Source organism: Lacerta agilis, chromosome 2, assembly GCF_009819535.1.
Source record: "Lacerta agilis isolate rLacAgi1 chromosome 2, rLacAgi1.pri, whole genome shotgun sequence".
NCBI classification, from domain to species: Eukaryota; Metazoa; Chordata; class Lepidosauria; order Squamata; family Lacertidae; genus Lacerta; species Lacerta agilis.
The window spans coordinates 89,710,424-89,724,243 of NC_046313.1; the positions used below are offsets into that span (position 1 = coordinate 89,710,424).

The 13,820-nt window shown below is 39.5% G+C and overlaps 1 protein-coding gene across 4 annotated transcripts in view; it reads right to left on the bottom strand.

The window, feature by feature from the left end:
• CNTN6 (contactin 6) overlaps positions 1 to 13,820 on the bottom strand; it is a 158,180-nt gene that overhangs the window by 11,266 nt on the left and 133,094 nt on the right. For all 4 annotated transcript variants that reach the window (XM_033141196.1, XM_033141198.1, XM_033141199.1 and 1 more), the window contains 6 exons: positions 12,670 to 12,787; positions 11,342 to 11,500; positions 11,108 to 11,257; positions 9,146 to 9,216; positions 1,869 to 2,103; positions 1,410 to 1,525 (listed from right to left, as the gene is read on the bottom strand). In XM_033141196.1, coding sequence (XP_032997087.1) covers positions 1,410 to 1,525; positions 1,869 to 2,103; positions 9,146 to 9,216; positions 11,108 to 11,257; positions 11,342 to 11,500; positions 12,670 to 12,787 — 849 coding nt within the window. The remainder of the gene's footprint in view (positions 1 to 1,409; positions 1,526 to 1,868; positions 2,104 to 9,145; positions 9,217 to 11,107; positions 11,258 to 11,341; positions 11,501 to 12,669; positions 12,788 to 13,820) is intronic.

Consider the following 13,820-nt stretch of genomic DNA (forward strand, 5'->3'; position numbering starts at 1 on the left):
TTTGTAATTGAAGCTGTCAGGATATAAAAGCAGGCATGAATATTTATAGCATTTCTTGCATCCTGAATACAAATGGGGGGAGGGGGGACCCACACATAAACAAATTAGGACTCCTTTGCTTTTATAGCTATCCAAAGGGGAAACTTTGATACGGTGAGTAATGCTTAAGAGCTTGTCGATCTACAGTATAATTAAACCATGAAGGAAAAAGGAAACAGAAAAGAAATGAAAGAGGATTCCTAGAGAGATCTTAATTATTATGTTTATTGCCCATGTAGTTACAATTCAATAACTATTGACTTAGGCCCCCCTTTGAGCTCTAACAGTTGTTTGATGTGGAAGAGCATGTGCTTTCTGAACTAGACCATCCACTCTATTTCTGAGGTTCAGCAGCAAATGTAGTTACAGTGGCACCATCCCCACACATGAGGAGGTTTCAGCAGGCTTGGGAACATAGGAAGCTGCCTTATACTGAGTGAGACCATGGCAGCAGCTCTCCAGGACTTTAGACAAGAGTACCTCCCAATCCTACCTGGAGATGCCAGGGATTGAACTTGGGACCTCCTGCATGCAGAGCACATTCACTAATATTGAGGCAAGACCCTTCTGGGCCCTTTTTTGTGCAAAACTGCAAACTATCTTTCCACAAACCCTGCAGAACAGCTCCTCCCGCCTTGAAATGGGGGGAATGGCGATACAAGAGAGAAGGAAATTATTCCATGAGTGCTACGACAACATTGGATGCAACCCATAGCTATTAAAAGCTATTAAAGAAAGGAATCTAAGAAAAAAATAGTTTATCTGGTTTGAGATAATAGAATGCACAGACAGTGCAATTTGTTACCTCCCATTGCCAATCTGTAAGCTGCCCTCCAGTGAATCATGGGATATTTACATAGATTCTAATTGCACAGGGGGAGTTTGTGTAAAATAAAACCCCAGAATCTTATTCAAAGTTGAAAGGAGACCAATCTGTCTGCAAATAACCACATGCAAGGCATTGGACTAGAGGATATGTATACAAAAGCAGGAGAGGTTGAGGTTGAAAAGCTGTGTTGCAAGAATGCTGATGCTCAGGAGGCAGGAAACCAGATAGGCTACTAATGAAATAGCAGAGAAGATGGTGTGTTGGAAAGGAGAAGCCAAATAGAATAATGGGATGAAACGATCTTGAAAATCAGGAAAATGGCAGTTAAAAGTGGAGCTTGACTGGGAGGCTGGAAGCAGAGAGGGACAAGAAAGAATGGACATGAAATGTAGGCATACAGCAAGTGAACAGAAAAGGTTACAGTAGAACCTAGGGAACTGTGGGGCAAAAATAAAAGGAACGGAAGGGTAAGGTAATATATATCTATATATGAATGAACCAGCTATATTTGACTACAAAAATCTAATATGAAGTGTCCCACCTCATAGCCAAGAACCCTTCCAGTATGTCTGTTCCACACAACAGGATTCCAAGAGACTTCTATTTCTGAGGCTGAGAAACTTTGTACAATGGTTCCAGTTGGTGCTATCTGTGGCTCTGGGAGAGCAATAGTGGCACAGAAAACACACATTTTAGAGACCACAATGTAATACCAAGTTGTTATAATGAAAAATAAACAGAAGGGATTATAAATCTACAGAAATCATGAAAAGACTGATCTCTCACAACTAAAGACTTCCTGTGGCAACCAACTTCTTATGATGTAGTGAATTTAGCTATTGAACCACCATGACATTATTGCACAGCAATGCATCCATGCCACTGTCTAGGATGTGATGTCAAATGCTTCACAATATGGTTCAGATATCAGTTACCGGTACACCAAAGGAAGAAGACCCAACAATGTCATAAATGGTAAGACATGGATGATTTTGCTTACCGTCTTCTCCAGAGTACACAATATATATTGGGCTCAGCGTGCCTACTCCTTCATGATTGAAGACTCCCACTTTCACTTCAAAAGGGAATAAGGGTGTGATGCTTTCATTTCTATAGATGTATTTGGATGCCTCCACTGAGGCAACCACTGCCTTTGTCCAGCTTGCAGAGCCCAGAGGCCGGAACATAATAATGTAGCCAAAACCTTCCCCGTACTGTAGTTCCTCAGGAACTGACTGCAAGAGGCATAAAAAATCAATCAATAACCACTTGCAAGCACTGTATATGCTGTTTTAATTGAATCTTCTCTCTATCAGTATATTTTAGTTGTATTGATTTGGTTGACTGTGCTTCCAAGAAGATAATAATGTTTGCTCCATCAGTCAATGTAATATTGAAAATAACAATAAAAATAAATCAATTGAGGCAATCAATTTAGAAACAAAAGACCTAATCAGCAGCATTAAAAGCATGCACTACATTTTAAAAATTAGACTCATTTCATTATCATCTTAGTTTGCTTTTGATTTTCCACCATCCTACACACACTTTGGAGTGCTGAATTGCTAATTTTTAAAGAATTACAACAGAATGGAAGCAACTATTGCTATATAAGTGTACACCAACTTGGTGAATGCAACTTTGGGCCATGCTACATGAGGCACACTAGATTCATCATCATCAAGGACTTTTATTGCGCTAGCCATAGGCCATGGCATCATTCAGAAAAATAACAAAAGGAAAAACAGCAATAACCATAAAAATCATCAGGCACCACACATACAGTATAAATCACGGTCACAACTACTAAGATTGTTTTTTGCATAAAATAGAATAGCAGAAGATTCTCTAGTAAAATGTGCCAAATTAAATATCTGAATCCCCTTTGCAGTTGACCGCTATTTTATCTAGTTCTTTCCTCCTGATCTTCTTAGCTGCCAATGCATAGAGTGCTACTTTATAAGTTACAAAGTCATCAGTATCGCTCAGCAGCCATTTCACCCTTTCCACCCTATTCAAGTGAGTTCCATTCGGAAACAGGAGTTTTTATGAATTGGTCTCTTGGGTCTATATATAACGGGCACTGCAATAAATAGTGGCACAGGTCCTCCACACAGGGTTGCCCACACAGACAAAGTCTCTCTTCATAATGTACTTTGCCGTAGCGCCCATCCAACACCACTGAGGGCATCGATTGGAATCGTAATTCTGTGAAAGTGATTCTAAGCACGGCAAGTAGGAGCCTTGACAGGTAACTGGCCTGGGTATGCTCCGTTTTAATAAGTGAGGACCATGGTGAACTCTTGGTAGAAGCCCTCATGGTTAGATCCCTTTCTGCATCGGACCTAAAGAGACAATCTCTTAAGTGCCTCTTGTCCAACTTCATAGTCACCTGAAAATCTTGTAATTGGTATTGGGACAAGAGGCGTTGGATACTGTTTTTTAGTGTACTGGTCCAGTAAACGCTTCCACTGCGCAGACCAGCAACAGTTCTCTTTGCAGAGCATTAAACAAGTCCAGCAGTGGGGTTCTTGTTGCAGCAACGAAATGACACACTGAAGCCCGTCTTTCTAAAGACAGGTTTATTGCAGACTGATAACAAACACTCCTCCAGAGCTCCACACCCCAGAGGCAAACAAAACAAATGCTCTATATATACTGAGCAGCTTAACAACTTAAACAATTTAAATCATGTGACCTTGCTAATTTGCCAGGTTTCAAACCCTAACACTTCCAACATTTGGTCTGTTTCTGTTCTGTGTGTGACATAGCGGGGATTCTCTCCTCCCAAAGAAATTGAAGTCTTTTCACATAATTTAAGCACAAGTAATCAATTCTAGCCTGTATTGTTGTCATGTCAGCTTCAACACGGAGAAGAGCAACTGGAGTCCCATTGGACTTTCCTGAGGAATTTGTTCTGCACTATTTCTAAGGCTTTGTTGGCATTTGGGTCCTTGCCCCATATCGCTACTCCATGAAGCATCTGGGAGACCACTTTACTGGCAAAGATTTTCAATGCAGGTTCCAATAGCTGACCACCTGCTGTAAAATAGAATTTCATTAATGCCCCACAAGCTTTCTGCGCTTTGAGTTTCATTGCCTCAATGTGCCCCTTCCATGATAGTGTCTCAGTGAAAAGGATTCCCAGATATCTGAAGGAGCGCATTTGCTCCAAGTTCTGCTGATCCATTTTCCATTTGAATCTGGGACTACACTTCCTAAAGACCATAATTTTGGTCTTGGAGTAATTCACGACAAGCTCTTCCCGCTTGCAATACGTGCTGAAAGCTGTAAGCAGATTGTTAAGACCTAATTGGGAGAGTGATAGAAGCACCACATCATCAGCGTACAGTAGGCAAGATATCTTCCTATTACTGATTGGGTGGGGGGATTGCACCTGTGCTAGCTGTGGCACCATATCATTTATATAAAAGTTAAAAAGTGTGGGAGCCAATATGCAGCCTTGTTTCGTGCCTCTTGAGGTCTTGAATGCTTCTGAGAGACCTCCCTTTAAGTCTACTCTGACTCGTATTTCACTACCACTATACAGTTCACGAATTAATAATAATAGTCATGGGTCTATATTAGCATTTGAGAATTTTTACCACAGTCTGCTACGTTTGATTGAGTCGAAAGCAGCAGATAGGTCAATGAAGGCAGCGAACAGGTTACATTTGCTTTGATTGATATATTTGTTAATAATATGAGACATACATATATTGGACAAACAGGTCAAACCCTATGCCAAAGGATAAATGGGCATAAATCTGATATTAGGGATCACAAGACAGAGAAACCAGTAGGAGAACACTTCAATCTCCCAGGACATTCTATAAAAGATGTATTAAGTAGCTGTCTTAATACAAAAGAATTTCAGAAATAGACTGGAAAGAGAAGTGGCTGAATTGCAACTAATCACCAAACTTAAAACCATGGAGAAACCTGGTCTGAACAAAGACATTGGATTCTTATCTTATTATACATGACAAAGCTATCTTTAGCCATCTCACCCCTTGCCTTTCCCTGTAAGACCCTGTAAGCTAACAGTTGTCAACAGGTTTTCCACACCTATCAGCTGATCACCCATTCCCACCACCTTTCTGAGTAGTACCCCTCCCCACTCCCTCACTATATTTAAGGGTCTGGTGACTTCCGTTTCAGTGTATCTGAAGAAGTGTGCATGCACATGAAAGCTCATACCAAGAACAAACTTAGTTGGTCTCTAGGGTGCTACTGGAAGGAATTTATTTTATTTTGTTTTGACTATGGCAGACCATAGTTACCTACCTGTAACTGGAAATATGAGACAGTGTAAAGCACTGGTCGGTAGTGCTATATCCAGCTCTGAACCCTGCTTGTTCCTCATATAAGGTATTATTTTCACTTAGCCAGTCTGTTAATTTGGTGAGCAGATGATGAGCATAGAGTTTAGAGGGGATGTCCAGCAAACTAATATGGCGGTAATTTTGGGGGAGGGGTTTATCTCCTTTTTTTGTAAATTGGCATGATGATATTCAATTTCCAGCCGGCTGGCATTTGAGCTGTATTATTTATGTGGGTGTAGAGCTTTGCCAGGATGGGTTGCCATCAGTCCATATGAGTCTTAAATAGCTCTGGCGGCATCATATCCTCACCTGGTTTTAGACTATCAGAGATTTTATCTCTACAGGGGTCACTGCTTGCCACTCAGGAAAACCCGACTGGTCGATGGTCACCTCAGCATTGAGTGAATGCCCTGTCTGTTCTCCATAAAGTACCACATAGTAATCCACCCAAGGTTGTGCCGATATAGTGGCATCTAGTGTTGATCTTGATTCATTCATGCCCCGAGACACCAGAAGCCAAAACTTGTCATCTCTTTGCTCAGCCACTGCCAACCCTAGTTCTTGCCACTCGCTTCTCACAAAGTTTGCTTTACACTAGATTCATGAATGGACCTCCTGGTATTTCTATTTTACTAAAAGCTCACATGGGAATGCAGTCCAAATTGGCAGTTCTGGGGAAAGGGTTGATCATTTTCCCTTTGCCATTTCCCAGATCATAGTGCCCCGAGATGTGCATGTAAGTTTAGTGTGTGTCACTAGAATATAACCAGTATTATTTTTTGTAGTTTCAACATTCTATAGTTTCAACATTGCCATGTTTATATCTGTATGTATGGCCAAAACAATATTTCTATTAATAAACCAAATGGACAAAATATGCACTATGTTTATATTATTTTCACGAGGGTGTCCTTTTCCTTATACATACTTTATGGAAAAAGAAACACTGGTGGAATATTTGAGCCATTAAGGCTGCACCTGTGCTCTTTAGTAAGACATCATACCCATAATCCCTTCAAAGGAACCACTGTTTCAAAGGTAGAGGAAGAACATTAAAAGCCAACTAAGTTGGTGAATCCCGAAATAAATTAGAACTAATCATCTTTAGGGTTCATATAGACACTGCCAAATATGAAGGTATGTTCATGGGGATCAATATACAATGATACAATAAAGCACTGAGATTGGATTATCACGGTAAGAAAGTACCAATACTATGTCAGTGTGAATTGGATATGGATGGAAGTAGCTAAATGCATAGATAGAATGTTTTTTGGTTTGTTTTTTTAAATTGCTGTTAGCATTCACTGCTTACCCTCGTGACAAGAAGTGGGTATACAGCAGTAATATTTATTTATTTACTGGACATACCAGATAAGTAATCACAGCTTTGTGGTTTTTTGCTGCTGTTCTTTGTTCAGACTTGCAATATATAGCTGTGATTGATATTAGAGAGACAAGAAATGTGCATAGCTATCATCTGCCCATCTACCAAAATATCTCATACTGCTTGCTGGATTATTTAATTTTGGGGAGATGCTCCTGTAATATTGAATTTAACCTGGCTGGTTGTTCAATTAATCCCAGTAAAGCAGAATTGTGGTTTTCTGTTTTGCAAAAATAAAAACTCAAGTGTTAAATTCCAGTTAATGTGCAGCATTTTTTAAATTTGCATGTGCTCTGAGTCACTTTTCTCTTCTAGCATAAAGCAGTTAGAGAAATATGATAAAAGAAATGCTGCAGGGAAATACATTTTTTAAAAAATCCAATAATTTATGATGTGGCACAATTTTTCAGTATTCATATTCCTTTAAACCGAAAGGTACAAAAGTTACTGAATGCTAAAGAGAGAGAGTCTTTTTTTGTCATTTCTGGAAATCTTTCTGAAACCCCAAAAGTCCATCTTCCTGCCTAAGCTCCTTTCCTTTCTCTCCCTAATAAGTCAAAATACTCTCTTTGTTCCTGGTCTCTTTTTCTGGAGTGATGCACAGAAAGCAACTGTCAGTTGTCAAGTCAATGGGAATAAAGGACTAGCACATTTTACATGTTCCCTGTCACATGCTGACAGAAAAACATTTTCTCTCAGAAAGTGGGGTGTAATGCAGCTGTTTGTTAAAAGAACACAGCTCAAATGATGCACTGGACTCTTGCCATACCCATCTTTGTAAAGTAAATTCCGAGAGTGAGGGCAGCATAACTGAACTACGAACAGAAAACGAAAGAGTTTGTCACTTTATTTGTGCCAATTTACACATTTTGCAATGAAAGGTGTTCTTTTTCTTTAACTTTGGGGGGGGGGAAATACTCGCAGAAAGAACCTCTTAGGTAGGAAACTCAAATATTTATCAACTCCATTTACTATATTTAGTATAGTCAATTTTCTGGCTTTAAAACTTGACATAAGAGGAGCCGTACTGGATCACCCCAAAGGCCTGCCTAGGCCATCATCCTATTTCAGAAGCAACAACATAAACATATTCTCATGACCACTGCTCCATAGAAGGTGTTACCATTTATTGCTATGTCCATTCTTTGAATTAATGGGTTGTGCTGAAAAAGATTCCTGCGAAACAGTCAGCTTATCCGGGATCACTGTCTACATTGTTGTTGGCTTACTACTTCGGCACCATAGAACGCAAATATAAAGCTTTACATCTTGGCCTACCGGATAGCATCTATTATATAGTTTCATTGAAAGACTCACATTGCTTCTACAGACCTTCTGAGATTCACAGACCCTTGTTTATTTGGCTTTAGATTCACAAGAGAACCTTATAACTGTATATAATTATTTATGTTGTACTATGTCATGTATAAAATGCAATAAGAATTGTAGTGCTATCACTATTACTGGTCATCGTGTTGTCTATATTGTCGTTGATTCCAGTTTGCAACACAGGGGTTAATTGTTTGGAAACTTAGAGTTGTAGGTACAGCTAGTCAAATCAATTCCTAAGCAAACCACTCACATTCTGTAATCAATAAAGTTGTGGCCAAAACTATGCCAATAACCTTAAAGTAATATTGGTGTCAACTGTGTCTTTCTTTGGGTTCTCGGTATGATGAGAGAGGAAGAAAAACTTAACCTTATCCATTCGCCACACATACTTTTATAAACCTGTTTTGTTCAAGGAACACTATTCTGCTCAATATGGAATGGTGTTACTCACTGTATAATGACAACCACTTTATCTTTTTTTGTATAATTGTGTATTACGTTGTCATAACCCACCCTGGGTAAGAAAAGGCAGGGGGGAAATCCTATAAATAAATAAATAAATAAATAAATAAAAGACATGCATGCATATAGTCAGACCAGCTTTGGGCCAAATGAACAGTAATTCATGTACCTTGTAATGTTTTAAGTGAAACTTGCTCAAGGGGAGTGCCCACATCCTTGGTATAGCCTGTGACAATTCCCATTCGAACAATAAAAGCCTATCCACCTATGGACTGCAGAAGTGATTGTGCATTTGGTTTGGGAACTTCTCCAGTTACCTCCAAAGCTACTCTTAGTTGGAACTATGTCTCAGTGATTTCAGCTGAACTTATTTCCTTCAGCATGAATTATCCTTTGGGTATTTGATTTTGCCTTCTAAACATACACTGAGTGGTATTTGATACTGAAAGGCCATGTCTCCTTTTATGCATGACAGGGTATGCCTTGGCAGCATAATATTCCAAATGGGAGAAAACAACAGCAAGAGACATGCAAACAAAACTGTGTGGAATGTTTAATGTGCAAAATACCCAAACAGATTAGAGTGTTAAGCTGCCTTCTGCATAATGATGATAAGAGGGCTACAGATGACTTCTAAACATCTTTATAACATGCTGCTCATAGTTTACTTCTCTAAATTGCTACCAGTGGTGCAACAAACCTGCTTTTGCTACACCTGTATTGTAATCTCCCTTCATTATATAGAAGAGCTGAGGCTGATTTACAAATTACCTCCCATGTTATGACGAGCTCAGACCGGCTTCCTCCACCTCCACTCACATTTGCTGGTGCCGCTGTAGGAACTAAGAGGGTAAAGCAAAAACAAAAACATCACAAATTTGCAAAATTAAAAAGGCATTCATAATTTTGTAAATCCTTCTTTGAATGACCATATGAAAAGAGAAATCAATACATGAGATCCAAAGTCCATAGCGAAGTTTAACATCATGGTTGGCAATGGTTCCATTGCTCTCTGGACCAATGCATAGAAGTTCTAAAACTGACCATGGCTGAACTACAGATAAGTTCTCAACTGGGCTATGGGTTCCCTCAACATTTGGGGAATAGTGGATTCTATAGGGATAAAACAAATGTGCCTGTATAGATCATCTCATTATAGTGCATCTTGAGATAAGCTGGCAGTGGCTTAGATATGTGCAATGCCACAGGAACAATCTACATGGTAAGCCACTAAGTACTTTAACTTAGTAGTAGGCTGACCATAATAGACTCAACTACCAATCTACACAGGATCGTTCACTTCTTGTTTTGTTGAGTTATTTTATTTTCAGATATGCCATATTCATGAAAATAACACATTATTTGGGAATGGGGGGGCAGCCATTATCCTTTTTCATTGCTGCCGTTCACTTCAAATGATTTGTGTTAGATCTGCAAAAGTTTAAGAAGGAAAAGGAAATGGGGTGGTTAACTAAATGAAGAATTAAAAAGAGACTTTCAAGCCAAGCTCAACTAACATTCCACTGTTCCATGAACCAGTTAATGCTCAATTAGTGCTTGTGTTAAATGAGTTCAGTATTTACTGTATTTGCATGGGAAAGAAATTTATACTACTGCTCAACAAAGCCTCAACTGGGTCATAGTTGAGAAGCAGATGAAAATTTACGGTTAACTGCATCGGCAGAAGCGCAATTAATTCTCAGCTCCATTTTAATGAAATGAGCAGTGGCTCATTTGCCTCCAGGAATCTACAAATGCTCGATCGAGTTTTAGCTGGCAGTGTAGACCTTATAAGACAGACTTTCTCATTCACCCTTTCATTGCTCTTTATTTGCCACACCTGTTACTCTGAGGATGATTTTAATTAGTAATCTAGAATCTTAGCAGCCAGCTGCACAACAGAAACGTTTCCCTTTTGCCTATGGAGTATCCGAGTAGTGAAGTGAGTAGAGTTTATCCAAATCTGCAGGACTCTTTGGTTCAATACTTTAACCTGCACACAAAACTGGTGCCTCTGTTCTATTTCTGTATCGTCTACTCTACAGATTTTGACAGTCCTAATGAGGGGATATCGAAGCCACATGAAGCTGTCTATGAAAGGTCAAAGTTTAAAGGAACTTTGTAAACCTTATCGTTTTGGATTCTACAGTGTATAAAATAGTCTGTGCAGCACAATAAGAAACATACTTTCCTTATCCATTCATCATACAGTGATAGAATTATGCTTTCCCAGTACTTAGCAATAAAAAAACCTCTGTGCATCATTAAAACAGGGATGAACTGCCTTCTGACTTCTGCATTTAATGGGGCTTACTCCCAGGACTGATGCCTAAGGAAGTAAAAGTTAATCGGCAGGAAGGGGTGATGCATCCAGCCATTCTTCCTTCACACCTGGACTCTTGGGAATCAGTTGGGAACCCCTTCAGAATAAGAAATCAGAGGGAGGAGAGGCTACTGTCAAACACCCTTCCATTGTTCCTGAACTCCACCCTCCCGCAAAAAGAAACAAAAAACGAAACAAAAAACCCACTCACAATATTTTGAATTGCAAGCCAATTTTTAGCTGATAACAGAGATACACAAATACACAAGAACGTAACATTTGAATAACGATCTCCAAAGCCAACATCACTGAGCAGTAGAGGTGAGCCATTATGGCTTACTTTTGAAATGAACAGAGTTACATTTTTTAAGGAGTTTCTCAACCCATCAACACAATTTCAGGAAACCTACTGGATGCTTTAGTTCTTAGTAGCTCAGATGGTGTGCTTGGTTCTCCAATCCCAATACTATTGCCAGCCACAACGCGAAATTCATATTCAACCCAAGGGTTTAGATCAACCACTGTTGCCGTGTGGGTCCTTCCATTAATAACTTCAGGAACTAAACATAAAAGCGAAAAATGATTAGCGATGGAAGAATGTGAAACTATAGCATAGAATGTAAGTCAGAAATGTAGCTATATACCTGTTGAAGCTGCTTGCCACCCAACTGAAAAAGGGGTCCTTATCTGAATAGTGTATATTTGGACTGGGCTATTATTATCTGTTCCTTGCCTCCAGTTTAGCACTGCCGTTGTACTGGAAACATGTTCAATGTTAACATCTTTGGGAGGACCTGGAGTGCCTTATGAAAAAAAGGAAGAAAATGCACATTTACTTTAGCAGAATAATTTGAAATGGTGCAGCTCTTTAGGGCTCTGTTATGCATTTGATATTCACTTCTAGATTGATTGGAGATATTTTTCAGAAATCAGAAGTGAAGTAACCCGCTGGTTCAACCCCCAAGCCATTCCTCCTAGATTACCACCTAAACTACACAAAAGACTTCTCTCTTCACTTTCTTAATAATCCAGAATAGTTCTCTGCCATCTCTGGCTCCAAAGGCCACCAACTCCCAAACCCAAAGTTCTTTTCCTATTTTTCTTAGCTTCCACCTCCAGTAGGAGTGTCATGTGAGAGCAACACTTGAGAAGTCTGAAGTCAACCTATAAAGCACATATACTAGGCAAACACCACCCCTTACAATGGTATTCTCTGAGCAGATCTACTGGAATTAATGGGCCTAAGTTCATCATATCCATTAATATGAATGGGTCTACTCTGAGTAAAACTTTGTTGAATACCACCCTGTATTTCTAACCTGCCCTTCATTACCCGATCTCAGGATGAGATGCACACAAGACTATATGCCAGTTCCTGCAAAATTAAAAACAACAACACCTGAATCCAATTACATATAAGAAACGAAAAGAGCAGGAAAATATTCAAATCACAACCACCAAGCTTTAAAAACATAGTGTGTTTTTCACACTTCTAATAATAATAAGATTAACAAAATTGAGTACCGGTATTCTGCAGATGCCTGGAAAAACTAAGACATTTTTAAAGCAGGCACTGAAATGAAGAAAGTGTGAGATCCAAACATACCTTAGAGGTATATATTTGTTTATGATATAGGATGCACAAACTAAGCATTCTCCTCTAACAAGATTATTGAGCAAATAATGGATTCGGTTTAACAGCTATGATATGCTATAGACATATATATCCTAGATTTTTAGAGAGTGAAAAAAGTGTGAGGAAGAAATAATGTCTGCTGGCGTTTGCATTTGAGTTGCTTAGATGCCCACCGGGCAAATTTTACTCTGATGGGAATATATGGTGGTAAGAAACATATCTGAGCTGTAGATCATAAGTTATTTACATTTCATTCAACCTCTTCTCTGATGCTGATTCATATCATATCATTCTCTGTGTTACAGTTAGCTGGCGTTTTATAGATAATAGACTTACCCCTTACAATAATTTCTGCCGTTTCAGATAGGTTGTCCATAGCTGTTTGTACTGTGCATCTGTATTTCCCAGAATGATTTAACTGAATGTTTCTTATCATAAGGTCCCCTACTGATTCCTTGAGATAAGAAGAGGAGAAATAGACAACTAATGCATTTTCTTTAGCATAATTTCTTCAGCATCTATTTCTGTAATTTGCGAAGCATTAATAAAATACGTACTTTTAAAGTCCAAGCATATACTGCTATCATCTGTTTATTTCATTTACATGCCTTTAATGCACCTTCACAAATAAAGCAAGCATTGAAAGCAAGAATAAATAGTTGCGTCCATATAAAGCAATAACACTTCTGGTGGGAGGATACCAGAACTGGGAGACTTCATGAGCGCTACTATCAGATGTCAAAGAAATAAACAACTATATGACTGCCAGCCTAGCAGTTCGAAAGCACGTCAAAGTGCAAGTAGATAAATAGATACCGCTCCAGCAAAAAGGTAAACGGCGTTTCTGTGCACTGCTCTGGTTCGTTCGCCAGAAGCAGCTTAGTCATGCTGGCCACATGAACCAGAAGCTGTTTGTGGGCAAACGCCGGCTCCCTCGGCCTATAGAGCGAGATGAGCACCACAACCTCAGAGTCGTCCGTGTCTGGACCTAATGGTGAGGGGTACCTTTACCTTTACCTATGACATTTAGAAGTCATCTGAATGCAGCCCTGTTTAAGGAAGTTTTTAATGACTGATATTTTAATATATTTTTAACCTTCTGTTGGAAGCTGCCCAGAGTGGCTGGGGAAACCCAGCCAGATGGACGGGTTGTTGTTGTTGTTGTTGTTGTTGTTAAGAGTGAGGCAGCCACCCCGGGCAGTTAATGCTGTGGTAGTGAGTGACAATGAGGCACTGGAACACAAAATTTGTGTGCCACCAAGCCTACGTTATGCCCTGTTAACTAGCCTGCTTTTCTCAGGTGTGGTGAGGACAGTTGTCAGATCACTAGTGTTGAATATTCAACTCCATGTTCAATTGCCATCCGCACATCAAATTGCTGGTGTGTGTGTGTGTGTGTGCGTGCGTGCATGCATGCGTGTGTGTGTGTGTGTGTGTGTGTGTCCTTGTCTTTTGCCCCAGAGAGCAGCTTCTTTTTGGTCACCCAG